Genomic DNA, 19,089 nt, shown 5'->3' with positions numbered 1-19,089 from the left:
CATTAGTCTAGCCATCCATGCAGAGGGTTGGGAACTCTCACTACAACTCATTCGTGGGCAACAAGAACGGCAAAGCAAGCGCACCGAAATTTTTTTAACGGATCCCTCATTACCAGCTTCCATCTTAGCTTTCCCTCCGGTCCCCGCCAACTCAACTATTTATTTGTTTGCTCATTACTCCATTCCCCCCCACATCACTTGGTCTGGTCGGGAGAAGATGTCGCCCAGCTGTTTGCCTTGGCTTCTCTTGCTCCAGGTACTCTTGCTGCATTCCACCGAGATCGCAGCCGAAGTTCCGGCGATCATCATCTTCGGGGACTCCACGGTCGATGCCGGGAACAACAACTTCATACCGACCATCGCCAGGAGCAACTTCGAGCCCTACGGCCGTGACTTCAACGGCGGCCAGCCCACGGGTCGGTTCTGCAACGGGCGGCTCGCCACCGACTTCATCTCGCAAGCTTTTGGGCTCCCATCGGCCGTGCCGGCCTACCTCGACCCCCAGTACGGCATCAAGGACTTCGCCACCGGCGTCTGCTTCGCCTCCGCCGGCAGTGGCTACGACAATGCCACATCTGATGTGTTCGTAAGTCCTCAGGCCGCAACCGCACAATATCTCATGGCATCTCCTTTTCCTCTGAATTAATGCTAACTTGTTCCATCCTGTTGCAGTCCGTCATACCTCTATGGAGGGAACTGGAATACTTCAAAGAATACCAGGAGAAGTTGAAGGCTTACCAAGGGGAGGCAAAGGCCCGAGAGACACTGAGTGAGGCTGTGTATGTTATAAGCTTAGGGACTAACGACTTCCTCGAGAACTACTACACCGTGCCCGGCGGCCGACGGTCGCAATACAACGTGGAACAATACCAGGACTTCCTGATTGGCATTGCTGAAAGATTTTATCAGGGACCTTCACAGATTAGGTGCTCGCAAAATAGACCTCACTGGACTTCCTCCAATGGGGTGTTTGCCGTTGGAACGAGTCGCCAATCCGACATCCAGGGACGCCTGCAATGAAATCTACAACAAAGTGGCCTCGAATTTTAACAGCAAGCTGCAGCGCTCGATCAACAAGCTTAACCGAGAATTACCTGGTATCGCAATTGTATACGGCGATATCTACTATGTTTTGCTGGGTGTGATCAAGAAGCCATTGACATTCGGTGAGTTCAAGCTAAATCTCTGCTTTAATTGCAGCAACACGTAGCAGACGTCGATGATCCATAAAAGCGTTTGCTTTGGAAAAAAAAAAAAAAACTTTTTCTTACCCATAAATGCCTGTATTATTGGCATGGACATCGCACGTTAGACTGTGGTCCATCCATCCACATAATAAGTGTATCGCATATAGATCGCAACACATCTTCGATGGTAATTCAGAAGTGGGTTCTCACATATGATGTCATAATATTTTTTAAAAATATTGAAGGAGCCACTTCTGATATATTGGAAAACTAATATAAAGAATATATAATAATCCCCGACGAGCTTAAAAGTTTCAGATAATCATAATTTGCTCGCTCTATAATGTCCAATTTGATTAATGTTTTTAGCAAATCTTTCTTTATTCAATACTATTTGCATCATAGACATACATCTACGTAAGAATTTATTGGTCCTAACAAATATTTTTTAACTTCAATCAAAAGAAAAGACGAATACTGCCAAGGAACTGGATTAAACTGATTAGATCAGCCATCAAACGCTGATCAATGTGTTTGATTACATGGTGTGCAGGATTTGAGGACGCAGTGTCCGGATGCTGCGCAACAGGAATGTTTGAGATGGGTTACACATGCAATAGAAGGAGTCTATTCACATGCCAAGATGCGAACAAGTATGTCTTCTGGGATGCCTTCCACCCAACCGAGAGGATGAACCTTGTTATCGCCGCTCAACTCATGAAAACTACTCTAGGCATATTTAAGTAAATTATATTCACTGCTTGGTTAGTGTGATGTATGTTAATATGTAAATCTAAGAGTCTCATTTGGAGCCATATATATATAACTATGTAATGACTATGTAGTTACTTTGTTATCCAGATAAGTAGTAAATTTATAAGTCCTTTAAGTAGCACTAATTTAAATATTTTATAATTTTTTTTTGTCCTCTTCAAAGTTAGAGATGTTTTGTTAACTTCATTTATGATTATAACAATGACAATGAATTAATAGGAAAAATGCAAGCCTAAGATGTATAACAATTTTAGGCCATACCTAATAGGAAAATATAACTTTTCAATGGAGAAGGCTGAAATAATTTAGCCGAGTGGAAGGATTTTTGTTTGTTTGTTTGTTTGTTTATTCCTCACTAAGAGAGTATTGTTTATCAAATTAGCATTACTTTTTCTCGCAATTAATTCCCTGATATATCCTAATGGGCAAGCTGCTCAATCACTCGTGAAATTGGAGAATAATAGGCCTAGTTGTAATTGTATTATCCTATTTACTATGATGAGCATTAATTGCAAATCGCATTTGTTGTTGTTGTTGTTTTTATTGCTGGTCTTTGTTGTTGACCATGATGAGAATGATGTTGCCATCCTTTTTTTTAATTTTATTTTTTTTAAATAACTATATCGTCATTTGGGGTCGCACATATATTTTGGAAGGTAAATAGTGTGGCGGATTGGGTGGTCTCCTTCATAGCACATCATTCCGGAGCCTTCTCATGGAACGGCACTGATTCTATTTCACAGGGACTAGCTTATGTTTTGCACTCTGATTGCTCGTGGCGTACTCAGACCCGAGTGTAGTGAGACGCCAGTGTGGCCAAAAAAAAAAAAAAACCATACTATCTACGGCCATGGGAGAACTCTTAAGGATGATGAGCATCGGAGAGAGGAAGATTTTTATGAGGCGAGCCATGTTCTTGTCTTGCTGCCCATGTCACTCTCCTTTCCTTCCTGTGGAGTGACAGAAGTTAATTTTGACAGAGGTGCCGCTTTGCCGAGGATGGCCGACAGTTCTCATGCATGGAGGTCGGTTGATCAGGATAAATAGATGAAACCAAATGCGGATCTCCCGTTACGGTAGAAGGCGGCAGTGAATGCCCACTTTCTTTTGTCGCACGGAGGTTCGGCTATAAATATATATACGTATATACCTACCAACCTATGTACGTACGTACAAGTATACATACATACATACATATATATCTAAACGTTACGAGCAACCTTCCATCGTTATATCCAAAAAAATAAAAATAAAAATAATGCCGTTTTCCTCCTCCTCTTAAGTATAACACTCATGTTTTAATGGGATGGAATGTGACGTGATGTCCACTCTCATGCTCATCCTGCAGGACCTATCTCCCTGTTTCTTTCTCTCGTCCCAAGTGAGATTTTATTTTTTGCTTTTTCGTGCAAAATTTTTTTTTATTTTTGCAGACTAGATATTTGTTATCTAAGAGTTGGTATTTATCATCTGAGCGTTGGTATTTATCGGAGACATCTTAACTTTTATTTTTGCATGTTCTCTTCCAATATATTCGTATTTATTTTCAAACATTTAGTGTTTCCCCTTAACAAATGACCAGATCTTTTATCTGTTTATTTCTACAATATTTATGCTTATCCTCCAAACTAGATGTTTATCATTTTTAAGTTAGTGTTTATCTTGAAAAGATGGAGAGACTGGGCATAGGGAATGCATCCAGTCCAGTTCCATTAATTATTCTTTTTTTGCCCTTTTAATGCATCGAGCTGGCAGTTAACGGCTATTTGGATGCTTCAAAATCCATGCCGGTGTAATGGCAGCAGAGGCAACCGAATTCGGACCTGATTATACTCAAATGTAACCTAGTCATCTCTCTCTCTCTCTCTCTCTCTCTCTCTCTCTCTCTCTCTCTCTATATATATATATATATATATATATATATTATATATACACTATAAGTGCCAACTGCCTAGTTAGGTGTTTGACTATATCTATATACACATATAGCTATAAGTGCCAACTGTCTAGCTATGTGTTTGACTCTCTCTCTCTCTCTCTCTCTCTCTCTCAATATATATATATATATATATATATATGGCTACAAGTGCCAGCTGCCTAGTTAGGTGTTTGACCGAGTTTGGATTCTATTGGTTGTTTTACCGCTTCAGGAGGTAGAGGGGGCTTGTCGTTGGCTCTGATTGCATTTGTAAAAAGATTCTGTAGCAACTATTTTTGGAAGAAAAGTCCTGCAATAATTAAATTAGAATCTGAGGAAGAAGGAACATAAGAAGCTTGGATGATCCTTGGGTATTATATTGTTGAGATTCATTGCCAAATTCCAATTTTATTAGGATTTTTGGTTTAAAAAGTTTATCATCGTAGTAATTATAATTATGACAGTATTACTTTAGGTGTCCGAATTTGTTTGAAATAAGGACAAAGGTCTTTGACTCTGACCGTGGTTCCATACTTCCACCATACAATGTACCACCTTTTAATCTATCTCGAAACAATAAAGTCCAAAACTCTAAATTTTGGGGGCAAGTCAATGTGGGATGGTGCTTTGTGACGTTATTAAAAGAAATGTAGTGCTACGGTGAAAAGGGGATTTGCGAGAAGGGTTCCACAACTCGGCGCTTGTGACCGGGTTAGAGAAAAAGATCTTAAAACCGGGAATTAAGGTCAAACCTAATGTCGTTAGTAGATAGTTTTCAGGCGAACCTAATGTTGTCAAAAAATAAAAAAAAGGTTAACCAAAAGAATCAAACTTCATGTTGAAAATCAATAAAAAAAATCTACCAGTTCAATTACAATTTTTTCTTTAGCATATAATAACCATGTTAATGTCACTATATAGCGATCATGGAACTATTCTGTGGTTAATTATGAAAATTATTTCTTAAAACCTCCAAGTAATTGAAGGTTTGTTAAGGATTTAACAATTATCTTTCCTTAAACTTACTAGATACAGTGACCTTAGATCCATATATGTGTTACTATAGCAATTCAGCAAACTTTGCTGATTTCTACCGTTTGTGACTTATAGACTTATAAGCAATTTAATATTCATTTAGGAATGTATGTATATTTATTTCTCATCGTATTTCACATCAATTTATGCCGGCAACCTTGGGGATGGATTTGCTTCAAAACTATCAAATAAGGGATTCAAAGGTAATTTAAAATCTGTTTGGGTGATTAGGCTGAAAATTTTATTGAATTTATGAATTGAGCTAGTATATCCAATAAAAACATAGGATTACAAGCTGGGCTAGACTTAAATCATCCAAACATATAATTAATTATATCTGTCCTTTATTTATTGTATTCAAGGATTCAGTGACCACCAGGCCACCCAAATCCTCAGCCATCGTCGCTGTTCGCAGCAGCCATGGCAATCGAAGAGTAGAGTAATCGGAAAAGTGGTTGCTTTATTTGTAAAGGAAGAAGCTTTTAAGGTTCTAGAGAGGGATATGGAGTCAAACGAGATACCTTCGGCTTCCATAGACAAATAGATTTCGAAAGAGTTTTGAGGAAGATGGGGACCTACGGCACCACTTATCTTTGGTAATCACACTATGTAAGGAACTTGGAAATTTCTAATCAAATCCATGATATCTTTAAAATGTCGCTTTTTTGGAGACGTCTGATAGTCGTTAGCCTTCTTATACCACAATAGTTGTCAGAGAGAGAATTAACTAGCCGTTATGTAAAGTTCTCTCCTTTCATTCTTATTTTATTCAACATAAATTTATGCATTTAATTTTCCGTTCCTATTTGTCATATTATGAATTAACTAGCCGTTGCGAGCCACTCAGGAGGCACCCTATGGGTTGGTGAGGACGATTTGTCTGGTGCATTCCGAGATCTTTTGTATGCAGACTCTTCTAGGTATATTTGTATCCGTATAGTATGAAACACCCGCTTTAGCGAAAAGAAAGAAGAAGAAGAAGAAGCAGAAGCAGAAGAAGAAGAGTGGGAGGACTTTAAAACAGAACGGTCCTTGACCGCATTCAGTGTCAAGCCTGTATTGGATGAATAGTCCCTATACACAGGTTCTGACACTTCGATGGAACTCAGGGCTGGCCTTGGAGCCTCCTCTTCATTATTTTGCAGTCAAAATATCAGATATAGAAGAAAACCAACGTGGTAAATACTGACTAGTTTGATGCAATACATCAAACAAATAAACACAAAAACTAGCAAACACTGGGTGTCGAACAACTAAAATGAAAGGCAAGAGTGAAATGAGTAAAAACCCACAAGGAACAAAGCATAACTTTTAAAAAAAATATCAGTGCACTCTATGCAATGCCAAAATACACCTTAGAAAGCTTTTGGAAAAAATGATAGTAAAATATGTCCGCAAACAAAAGCTAATTTGGAAACCAAAGAATTTAGCAGCCTGTCGTTCGTAGATAGTAACACATAATGAAGATCGTGAATTAAAAAAAGCCCCTAAATGTGCTCTCACTCCCTGATGAACTGAATAATAAGAGAAGAAAACTTATAACTTTGCATACTAAATGGAATTGCAGCTGTAAACATTCAAAGCCATTGAAGCGCCCTAGAACAGAGAAGAATATCTACCCATATGATAACTCGAGGAATAAAAATTACAGAAAAAGAAAGCAACACAAAGTAATAGAACAGGTGAAGGAAAAAATTCTGAGGATAACATATAACAATGGAGGAAGATGGACCTCATATATATGAAAACAACCACGGCATCGAATCCTCAGATAAGTTTCCACAAATCATATAGAAAAAACAGACAATGTAATTTAGAGGAAATGGACTTATTCTACGGCATAAGAATTTCATTTCATTGAAGGATAAATGCAAGGGATCAGTACATATATTGAATGTGCATTGAATTTTATAACGATTTAGATTTTATTATAAGCACAAAATTGCCCCTTTTTTTGAAAGTTTAGAACATTTTTTTCGTATTTTCCAGCATAAATCTGTTTCACCAAAATTGTAGAATACAGTTATATTCTCTCTCCCACTTATTTCATGTCAGGATATGACTCTATTTCAAGATGCTCAAAATAGTGTTTGGCAGGAAAAAAAAAGTACAAAATGAGGGGATAAAGAGCCTTTATTCCGCCCACTAAACACGGTCTTGAGATGTCCAACTTTCCTCGAAAATCGACTGAACACATGCTCCTAGCAATATGGCAAAAGTTTGTGAACAACAAAACAGAAAATGTTTCCCAAAAGGTTCAAAATTACCATTAGTGCAAGCATTTATCATAAGGGGACGAAATTTCAGCCACAAAGTGAGTTTAATATATTCCACTATTCAACCTCTCGAGAGTCCAGATATAGGCAGATTAATTACAGCTCTATTCAGATACTGAAAATAAGATGGCCAAAATTATACCTTACACTCCCCAGGCTTACAATAAATGAATTTTACCAAGAGATTTTACAAATACTTATCATCCCTAATATCATATTTTGTTGCAGGGACTTATTTTTTGATTAACTTTACAAAAATTCTCTGAAAAAAATGAAATTTAAAAGGGAACATTCACGAACTATACATGGCTCTTGCCGCGCACAGACCACCATCATCTGCATGGCATACTTCCATGCCAATTGGATTCCAAAGGAGCATATTGTATGCAAAGATGAAAGCAATCATCAGTCATATGGATTTCTGAATCTCCGCAGGAGGTCTGGGATGTCATATGCCAACATGTCATCCACAGCCTGTATCATCTTTGGCTTCAGCTTCTCAAACTTGTCAATATTGTAGCCACTTAGCACCTCCTTGAAGTGGTCAACATTGGGAAAATCACCTATTGGTAAATGGAACTCCTTTTGAACCTATTAAATGACACTTGTTAGAATCCACAAGTCCATCAAATTACAGGATAGATAATATTTTAATGCAGTTGTATGAAATCAAACCGATTTTGCATAATGATAATCAAATAAACATGCACAAAAACAAAAACTAGATTTGCTGATTCAGTAGTATTCGACTATGGTTTCAGACAAAGTCCAGAAGAAGTACCAGAAAAGAGAACTTAATCCATGGATTCAAATAATTCACATATATTCATACTCAAAAGAAATCATTAATAGACAAGTTAAACTATAAAGACAATATGAATAGATGAAACTGAAATAATTTAGATGTACCAGTCAATGTCCATAAGCAATAAGTGGCATAAGTGATGCAAGGAGGCAAAAAAAAGCATCCTATAGTAAAAAGCCACGCATCTAGACTTTTAGAAGAAAACTGAAAAATGGGAAAGGTAAAACTTAATCTGTAATACTTATCCAATTTAGGGCCATTCTTCTATCTTCATTTCCAGCCAGGTCTTTCCTAGGTTATAGCTGTTTGACGAAGATCCATGACACTACCATTATGCCTATTCTAATCTACAAAGTGCATGCCGGAATTATCTTATTCAACTCTCCAAGACTGATTTAACAGCACAAATACTATGCATTCTCTAATCTAGTCATTCTAAACTCCAGCCTTTAATCAAATACACTTCAACATCCTTATTTCTGCTGTACTCATCTTGTGCAAGGTGCAAGCTTTCTGTTGCTCCTTGTCACAAGCCATATCAGATTGCTTTACTATCAGACACCGATGTCCTCAAATAATTCTGTATTGCAGCAAACATAAGACATTCAGTAAGGCATCTCTACTCCTCTTGAACTACTAATATTTTGATGATTAGATTTCAAAGAACAAAAATTGATAAAAAAAAATGATACCAATATGAGAAGTCCATAGTAGGATGGAGCAAAAATGCTAAGCTTTAATCATAGTTTGTATCTTTATCTGGTTGTTCATAGATTTTTTGTAAAATAAAATATATTGTTTTTTAGACATGCACATTTAGCAAAATAATCATGGTGAGCAAGGGTAAGAGAGGGCGTTAGTTAGAGATTTAATGGAGGAACAATAATGTTCGTTTTTGTTGCATTTCAAAGTGGGGTCACTGCTATACTTGATGAGACAATAAGGGAAAATGAACCGCAAGAATGGATGTATCTAAAGCAGCCTTCAATCAGTGGTTTGGTACCATCATGACCTTTTTTTTTTCCTGTTTGTTGGATAAGGCTCAAATCCTTTAGAGAAGCTCAACAACATATCAAAGCATCATTGATCACAATAGAATAGCAACCCCCTCAGACAAGGAGATAAGTTTATAGTACTGGTACTGGCACCTTACTGGTTCGTTAAGGACCAGTACAGTATGATACCATAGTGAAACACAAAGCGTCCATGTGCCAGCACAGAAACAATGATGGTACTAGACATGTGTCAATATGGTAACAATACAGGGGAGCACCGACACTAGTACCTTGCCAATACAATCCAATACAATCGGTACAGACCACTATGCACTGATATTTAAATCCTTGCATGGGAACCTACTTGCAGAACAATGTTCCAATATTTCATTTTCAGAGACAACCCTTTAGTTATCCTCAATGTAAAATTGCCCAACAAAACTACTGCAGTGCATCTAGAAGTATAAGCTACCAAAACTGAGAAAGAACTATTAAGGTGTGCTTCAGAGGTTGCATAAAGTGAGCAAAATACCACCTTTGCAAATTCATCCTCCAGGTCATCAATGAGTCGCTGCTGAGTCTTAGCCTTGCCCATCATTGCAGGCATCTCTTTCTTTAGATGACTGATTATATAGGCATGAATCTTGGCTGCTCTTGCACGCTTAACAAATTCATTAATCTGCAATTGTAAAAGGTGATAGTTACAAGGAAGTGTAGACATATCAAGGAAACGAACCAAACAAGATAAAACCCAACTTACACGGCGATCACAAGCCTTCTTGGGGATATCTTTCAAGTCAGAAAGCAGGTCTTCCTGTTCTCTCTCAAACAGCTCCTTTCCAATTGGGCCAACAACTGCTTCATTTACCGGTTTGTCATTAAATGAACTGAAAAAATTCAACAGTTTCCGTCAGAATAATGTCATGCACAAGTGAACTGAAGAGATTCATCCAGCATTTTCTGATGGTAAAACTTGCACCATAACAACACAAAGGAGAATTTTGAGTTTTAAGGGAAAAAATACTTTTGAAGAAATCTTGTAACCGAACAATGGGAAAAAACAACATAAAATCCCTCTTTCATAACAAATATTGAGAAAAGAACATAAATGCATTATATTAAAGACAAAAAGATGAACAAATTATGTCTGAGAGCATACCCAATATAAATGCGCATGACCTCAGGGGTGTTTAGAACCTTCCCAAGTGACCACAGTAATGCACCGTACACTCTCATAAGCTGAGATATTGTGCCATAAAATCATTTGGTTGAAATGCAGTCAGAATATAATTATTCAAAGAAAGTGATATAACCACTGAAAATTAGATATTAAATGATGGAATAAGAAATAGCAACATTAGAGTATAGGCTGAGGTCAAAAAGGCACATAGGTTAGCCGTGACATTGCACCTGTTGGGTGTCAACCTGATCTGCCTTATTCAGAATTACACGGATTTTGTCATCATGGCCATGCAAAGATCCAATGACGCGCTTAAACTCATCGCTGATGTCCAGTTTATGAGGATCAAACAAGAGAAGCATAAGGTCACACTTCGCTGCAAACCATGATGTAACACCAGTAAAATCATAGCTACGTTGGGTTCGTTGTTTTTCTCCAGAAAGAACCCCCGGAGTATCAACAAAAGTAATATGCTCCAGCAGCTTCACGAATAAAGGGTTACAGTTAGTTTTTAAATCAAATTAACAGAAACACATTTCCTTCTTAAGGCTAAGATAGAAACATACTGGATGCGGCATCTGAGAACACTCAAATTTTGATAGGAATGCAGTTCCAAAAGTTGTCAGACCACTGTAAGGCATATCAGCTTGCACAGCAATAGTGTTCCCAGGAATGCTCCTTTCGTCTGGTCCTGACTGCATAAGAAAAATAAAAGCTAGTACACTGGGAATAAAGCTCATTGAAGATCATTTAGAATGATTTTGGTCATTAAAACAAGGTTCTTTTGGTGTTGTAACAACCAAAAATCCAGCACATATGATTCAGAAAATAATTCGTGATAACCATTAATACCAGACAAAGCAACCTTGACATAGCCTAGGTCTAGAGCTACCTGGTGCTAGTATAAAGGGGATAAACTTTACCATCCAATACAGATCTTTTTTTGGTTGAAATGTGAATATGGTCTCATTTCATTCCTGGCCTAAAGACAAGCAATATGGAGGAATTGCGGTAGAAAATTAGGGTTTCTAAACCATATAGGCCAAGGGATAAGGTGTAGGTTCAAGAACATGTTTTTGAACTACTTACATTTTCTGACTTGTGTAAGTTTAATGGCCCTGATTTAATACATAATTCAAACTAATGACAAAAAGGAACAGAAATTGGGGTTCGTAGGCAACATTCAAGGAAAATCGGATGACATCTTTCAGCTTGGATTTAAATCTGAGTTAAAGTTCTCTAATGAGTTGTTATAATCATATTTGGAATAGGTCAATCCTGAAGGAGATTGATCAGGTGCTATGTAGATATCTTCTAGCGAGCCTTAAATCAGCTCTGTAGTTATATTTGATATGTCATGCCAAACTGCAGGCATCAAGTTTTTTAGAAAGTATAACAACCCAGGACCTCACCCAAAATGGCTAGCCGGGAGGTATTATTTGGGTTCCTTGATCCTGTATAAGTACCCAAGATCTACCCAGCAAATAACCGGTGTGGGACTAAATACACGCCCGCACGGGTCCTTACATACTCTTCCCGTTCAAGTCCTGACGTCCTCGTCAGACTAAGGGTTCAAATTCATTCGAATCTAATAACAAACACCACGATCAGCCCGTGGTCAGCTCCAATAGATCCGTGTTGCAGTGTCCTCTAGTCCACATTGGTTATGGGCCGGGTCTACTCTGATACCATTTGCAACAACCCAGGACCTCATCCAAAATGGCTAGCCGGAAGGTATTATTTGGGTTCCTTGATCCTGTATAAGTACCCAAGATCTACCCAGCGAATAACCGATGTGGGACTAAATACACGCCCGCATGGGTCCTTACAGAAAGTTTATCGGAGTTGGTTGTTCAATAGTCTAAAGTTGCTATGGGACAGACCTAGGTCCACTTCTCTTACGTATTGATGCATACAGACACTTACAAAACAAGAAGCGCAGACAAAGAAAAGAAGGAAACAATGAAAAGAGGGAGCAGGAGAGGGAGGCAAAGAAAGCAAACAGGAGAAAGAATAAGGAGTAACAACTTCCATTTAGTTCAAAATAACCGAACTCCCAGTAACAGCTGGTTCCCCTTCCTTTCTGAAATAATTTAGTTAGACTTGATTTACTGATTTGAGTTCATTTAGGACCCATTCATCAAAAGAAAGAAAAAAAAAATGTTAAGTGGGAAATTGTCAGACCTTATCTTATGCAAGAAAGAAAAAACAAGAATTCTTGCTGGATGGCCAGAAAGTCCATTACATTTCATCTTAGTCTCTATCAACTAAACCTTTACCTGTAATCTGCTGTCTGCTACAAAAACAACAATAGGGGCTGTTTCAAAAAGGTTAAATTCAAAGCCTTTCTTCTCTCTCAACATCAGGCTGCAATCAAAAAGTTTCTTTTCTCTTTCTCATCAAAAAGTTTCACATTAATTCGCAAACCTTAACCATGTTTTGAATTTTCATCTTAACCTCTGAAACTGAAATCAAAAAGTTTAACCGAACCCAAAATTGGGGTCATTTCAGAAGCTTGGCCAATATTAAGTTACAGGACTGTGAAATTTGATTCCAAATATATTCAGAGAATGTTGTTGTTGTTGTGACAAGCTCTGGTATCCGAAAGGTCCAATTTTTTAAAAAAAATTATTGTCATATGTTAGACTACCAACGATTTAATACACCCACATGATTTTGTGAACATTTTAATTTCAAAAATAAAATTTTGATTGTTTCAACATGAGACTACCAAAAAGGTCCTAGGATATATGATATGTTATGAAACAATGTCTAACTCATTTGTCTTGACACTACAACCGACCAGGGAAAGGAAACTTGATTTTGGAATAAAAGGTCAAGGGCAAACACATACTGAAATTGCTTGAGTCACATACCGATCAATCATATAACAGATTATTTCAACTAAGAACACTAATAATAGCCTTATCAGGAAGATATATCTAAAATATTACTGACTTACTGTAATAACAACGAATCTATCTGTTGTAGGTTCTGGTCCAATATGAGCACCTGCACAAAGTGATAATTACGAAAAATGGAAATGAGCATTCTCTGTTGGAAATATTTTGAAAAGATTAAAATAAAAGGTCAGAAATAAACTGTAGAATTCCACTAACCTGGGTAGCTAGAATTTAGCAAATGTTTTATGAACGTTGTTTTTCCAGTAGAATATTGACCCAGGAGCATAACCATGGGCTTGGCATCAAAATCACTATTTGTCTACAAAAGAAATCAGTAATGAACATGACATCAGAACCTGCTGATGTTTACCATTTAGTACTAAACTTTAAAAAAAAAGAACAACTTTCCTTGAAGTGCCTAGAGTTTGGTGTGTGAATAGCAGCTTGTCAGATTATCTACCCATATACAAGGAACAAGGGATTATAACTTACCAATAAAGGAGAAACAAAATCATGGAATCGGTAGGTAACTTCTAAAGGCTTCAATTTTTCAATATACAATTTCTTCAAGCCATCGATAATTGAAGTAACTGATTTTAAAGGTATCTACAAGCAAAGCATTATAACAAGATTATAATTTGAAACAAAATCAATAAAGATAAATGGCACAGATACATAAGTATTCTTGGAAATTGCTAGGATTAGACATGCCCCCGCGTAAATAAACCAACAAGAACCAGAATGAGTTTTGATTCATCTTTTAACTGCATCATGATTTGCTAGCTCTGTAAAAATATGGAATAAAATTGGCATTCGCAAGGCAAAGCAACTATTTGATTATAAGTTGCATGTTTAACCAATAAGCTACCATAGAGGGTCACCAGATTTAACATGCTCGCATATATGATCAGTTAGATCACTATTTCTGTGTGACATGTGTATACGATAAGTGTTGATAACATAGGTTTTGACAAAGAGAAATGCTATACAACAGCCAAAATGGATATATTAAGGTAACAATTTAAAAACATAGCAGAAGAAAGTTAAAGAGCTCAAAATCTATGATTTCTTGCAGTCTAACTTCAAATCATTTTCCACTTCTAGTTGATAACCTGTATTCCCACAAATTCATTTGCAACAAGGAAACTCTGCTTAAATGTTTTGATCAAGCTTCAGAAAGCTTGATTTGTGACAAAGTAATAATAAAGAATTACTCAGTGACCGAGTAGTTAACACTGATTGCATGAAGACTTTCACGCAAGATATAAAAATGACCATCCTTCACCTTCTTATTGTTTTCGGTTGTCGTTCTAAAGCCACTGGATCACCTTAACATATTATTTCTTCAAAGTTGTTGATGAGATTTCACTCAAATGGAAAAAAAAAAAAGGTTGTTCATGAGGTCTACGTATGACCACGGTTATCTTCCAAGCTCGGAAGCAATAGCCAACTAAGCCAAGGTAGAAGTGGAAAGCTCCTGCAATAAAGTGCCTGTCTGAGATTCATATTAAATCATAAACCAAACGTAGCAGATTGCTTCTCAAACCTACTGGCTACCATCAGGTTGCCGATAGGATGGTTCCTCACGCCGTCTCTCAATTCAATATTTCCTATGCTGTGCATCTAGTCAAGTTATAAGCTTTTGTTGTAGGTTCATTTAAACTACTGCTTCATTTGTGGAATAATCTCATAAGCATCTTGGTTCCAACTTATTTTCTGTATAATATTTGAATACAATCTGTTGGCTGATTGGATTAATGGCATCTAATAGTTCTAGTCATAAGCACCAGTCAGTACTGGTGTGTACTAGGTGTGTATCGTACCTTAGGGGTATCAAACTGGTACATGGTATAGGGAGCATACTAGATGTCAATTACACTAAACCGACAATGTACTGAGCATATTGATATTGTACCAGGATGGTACTGGTACGGGGTCCAGTACCAAGATGGTGAACTTTGCTAGAAAACACTAGAAAATGTCATTTAATCATTCAAAGATGAATAGTTATTATATCTTTGTTTTCCCATCTACTAATTAGAACTATGCTGTTAATGACATTTCTGAGTTCCCACACTCTTAATATTCCATAAGCATGACAGGTCCAATTCCAAATGCAAACTTAGGCAGCATAGCCTGCAGACTTATGCTAGAATGGAAATGTTGAGATGACAAGTAATAAGATTAGTCCCCATGCTTGGATCCTGAAATAGAGACTTCCCAAATTCTCATAATACTCATCATCAATTTATTCCTAATGAAGCAGGATAATATTGTTTATAAGTACAGGAATTACAGTAGGAGTTCAACATAAGAAAACAAAAAATATGTAAAATGTCACTGGTCGAACTGCAATTATTTGTGACCTATGGATGCATGAACTCTCCACTGATCCTCATGGCCATCCGAGCATGAGAAGGATCTATAGAGCCATAAATTCTTTGAAGATAAAATAAAGTACACCATGACGGGACCAAAAATTCCCAACAAAACCCTACTATGAAGAATGCCACTATACAACATGCTAGTGAAAGGAAAAAACAAAAACAAACAATAAGGGCCAAACAGGATACCTTCTTTGATGATTTTGAGCTAAACCAGCGAGCTGGTGATGGTGGTTGGATTTGAGGAGATTCTGCATCATCAGCAGAAACAATCCTATAACTGTACTATATTTAGCAATATTTAGCACCATGAGAAAATATGCTACATACCATCTACATTTGGATCATTTCTCTTTGGTGAACGCTTATTTTTCTATAAGATGATCAGAAAAAATACGTAAGAGCATTAATAATTCCTACTGAAGATTTACTATGCATTCGAAACAGAGATATAGAATAACGGACATACAGCTAAAAGTATATCCAAACCTTCCATCACTGGAGGTTTTATGTTCTCCAAGTCTGTCATGGATAAATAAATTCATGAGTACAAAGTGAATAACAAAATTAGCATGATTTTCATAATCATGGAATATCAAATTTTCATTTTTTTTCTCGTTCAGTTCTTACCTAAATGAGTAAGGACATCCTGAGTAATCTCATGCCCTTCTTGTGCTAGCGCAACAAGCTGTACATTCCAAAGAATAATTATTGACTGGATAAAATATCAACTTTCTTGTGACTACAAATCATGAAAGTAAAACAAATGTGAACTTAAACCTGCATCGCAATAATAAACTCTTGGAAGCCAAGAAATCCCTGATGTTTAGAATCAGCAATGGCCCACACCTACAGACAAAAAGTTTTGGTAAAAAGTTCTGTAAAATAATACTAGCGTACAAATAATCTAATATATTTTACGCAAGAGAAGAGACAATGGTTGTCACCTATTAATCATGACGAATAAAATAGAAAAGATCAAAAGACTAGCTTGAATGAGAAAAGACCAGCTTATGCAGTGACAAGTGCCCAATCAGATATCTGGATTTACTATTTACTAATTCAACCCTTCAAAATTTAATGGTTTCCTATTTCTTAGGAAGCTAGGCTAGACTTCTTTTAGTATTGCATATAAACATCTATCTGTTCCAAATAAGAGTGCACCATCAGTTTGTCAATTTTAGCGACAAAACATCCTGTAGCTCTTTTAGTCCAAGCAGAAGACTAAGTACACGCTCAACTCCTCCGTCCTTATACAATATCTAAGAGAGCTAATGACAAGACCATTGCAAACAAAGCAAAGGTCCAATAAGTTGATGTATCCAACCAGATAATAAACTTAAGCCAGTTCTCTGTTGATTCATACCAACTGCAAAAGATAAAGGTCAACTACCATAAGACTATGGCTTATACAGTAATAAATATGATATTCAATAAAATAAGGGCAAACAGTTAGGATGTAACTAAATGATATTTAATTCCTTATTACAAATTTTTTTGTTTATAAGAAACCTAAGATTAAGTTAGGGCTTTAGTGGTTATTAGGTTCAAGGAATAAGAAAATAAACAACCTATACATGGATTAATTTGCACATATCGGTGGCCGACTGATCCTGCAATTGATCCCGTCTCAAGTTGCTATAACCTACTTGCAAGTCTATTGTTATATTTCCAGAGATCCAGAATGTGCCATTGGCAACCTTAAAAAGCTTAGGTATCGATTTTCACTGAGCAGCAAACACAGTGCATTTAATAGTGTTGATTTCCAAAGTCAATGGATTTTAGGTATTAAAGTTGCAAATGAATTTTGCACTGTCGAATAGATCAATAAAGACTCCTATGAGAGAGAATATAAGAATTTTCTCCGAAGAAGGCAATCCATACCAAGCATTGCAAAAAGACCATGTTCTACTTCCAAAAGATATAAGTGTTAATTTTGAAAGAGATTGTGCTGGCATAAAAAGTTATTCACAAAGAAACTAGGTTCAAATTGGATACATTGCAAAACTTTTGTTCGCCCACCTCTAGATGGGTAGTTGAAATTTTGCTTGAAAGCTCAGGTAGCTGATAAGAATGTAAGGCATTGAAACCCTAATGAGTCTACCATAATCCCATGCAGGTAATAGTTTGAAATGTCCTTTGGCAAAATATATAACCATTTATGGAATTTAATTCTAACTTCAACATCATTTTGGATTATCATTTGTAGATATTTATTCCCAGTGAGGAGACCAGTAATCGACTTCTCCTTGGAAAACTGATGGATGAGCTACATATTGTGCAGCCGTCCCCTTCTATGCTTCTCTAGGACTTCTCCGAACAATTACAATCAAGAATTTTGCCCAACAACTTTTCCACCCCTTCTTGAAACATAGGTGTGACAGTTATAGTCGAAGAAGCATGCTAGGGTTTCTAGATCATCATTAGGATTGATGAGAAGCTATAAAAGAGGATAAAAAATTGTTTGGGATAATTTTTTTTCTTATTCTTATCCTATATTAGTGGATTGTAAACTTGCATGTTTGCCTTTTGGCTTGTTCTTGACCAAATGCTATTTCTTTTACCAACTCCTTTGTTTTTTTAGCCCTCATTTTTGCCCAGATTAGGGTCAATGTTGTAGATCCAACTTGTAACATCTATTTTATCAACCTTTATATTCCTATCAGAAATAAAAGATGAGCTTGGGCTTAGGTTGTAGGTCTTCCGTCTTATATATTCTGTAAAACTCTTTAATAATTTTTATATATTTAGCAAAACTCATTTTCCCTTATATCCCTCGTTGTAGGTCGTTATACACCATTACAGCAGTTGTAACAACACAATATGTAGATTCAAGAACAAATCTTTTGAAACTTTTTGGCATCGTGACGCCCAATAATGTTTTGGGAGGTGGCTCTTATTCATGTATAGCGACGTATTCTTCTAGACCATGAGAAATATCGGTCTGGTTGTGTTAAAAAATGCAAAGATCCTTAAAAACAGCAAAATATATTAAATTAAAACAGCAACAACAAAGGAAAAGACTCAGAAACCCCGAGAACAAAAGAAGACAGAATTCAAAACCTGTTTAAGTTCCGGCCTGGAGAGCTTAGACATGGCAAAAAACTTGAGCGCATCGTTACCTGTCACCCGTCCATCTCCATCTAAAAAGGACCAAAGAAAAACAAATTGAGAAAACTAATAGGTAAGAATACATAGAAATTGGATTGATTACTGGAATCTTAAAAGAATTTCAACCCTAATTTGCTTTCCTCCCCTCATGTTTCCATCATCGGAACATAATATAAAGTAATTAAAGCGGGGTGAAGGAGGAGGAGGAGGAGAAGAGGACCAGAATCGGCGACGGAGAACCATTGCTGGTAGATGTTTTGCTGCTCTCTGGTGCAAGATTTCTTCGGAGACGTCACCAAATCCATAGATATTTAAACGGCGAAGGCGACGACGGAGGAGGAGAAAAAGAAAGAGACAAGACCGAGAGTCCGAAAGAGAAGACTCAAAGGAGAGGAGCGCATGAGAACGTTGGCGGATTTTAAAAAAATAGTCGTTTCCTTGAGACGGGCCCACGCCAATGGCGGTGGGCGATGCTAAGTTAGGAAGCCCCGGTGCTATAATTAGAAGTAAATCGAATGGCT

The 19,089-nt window shown here is 37.0% G+C and overlaps 2 protein-coding genes across 2 annotated transcripts; one reads left to right on the top strand and one right to left on the bottom strand.

Moving 5' to 3' along the window:
* On the top strand, positions 1-2,280 carry LOC103714106 (GDSL esterase/lipase At2g04570-like). The gene is given in 4 exon segments (XM_008801246.4): positions 1-586; positions 673-897; positions 899-1,166; positions 1,741-2,280. Coding segments are annotated over 4 exon segments (1,056 nt in total). The 5' UTR covers positions 1-217; the 3' UTR covers positions 1,935-2,280.
* Positions 2,281-7,237: 4,957 nt separating this feature from the next.
* On the bottom strand, positions 7,238-18,957 carry LOC103714098 (EH domain-containing protein 1-like). Its single transcript, XM_008801235.4, has 16 exons — positions 18,789-18,957; positions 18,521-18,600; positions 16,238-16,306; positions 16,088-16,145; positions 15,927-15,979; positions 15,788-15,830; positions 15,647-15,708; positions 13,566-13,679; positions 13,290-13,392; positions 13,133-13,182; positions 10,737-10,865; positions 10,401-10,652; positions 10,150-10,229; positions 9,751-9,877; positions 9,526-9,669; positions 7,238-7,781 (listed from the first exon to the last, which is right to left on the bottom strand). Exons 1-16 carry the CDS (start codon positions 18,871-18,873, stop codon positions 7,596-7,598), a joined length of 1,635 nt encoding a protein of 544 aa, XP_008799457.1. The 5' UTR covers positions 18,874-18,957; the 3' UTR covers positions 7,238-7,595.
* Positions 18,958-19,089: the final 132 nt, after the last annotated feature.

This window comes from Phoenix dactylifera, unplaced genomic scaffold, assembly GCF_009389715.1.
Source record: "Phoenix dactylifera cultivar Barhee BC4 unplaced genomic scaffold, palm_55x_up_171113_PBpolish2nd_filt_p 000299F, whole genome shotgun sequence".
Classification (NCBI taxonomy): Eukaryota; Viridiplantae; Streptophyta; class Magnoliopsida; order Arecales; family Arecaceae; genus Phoenix; species Phoenix dactylifera.
The sequence above is the reverse complement of the archived record's forward strand: the minus strand, read 5'-3'. Positions and strand labels throughout refer to the sequence as shown.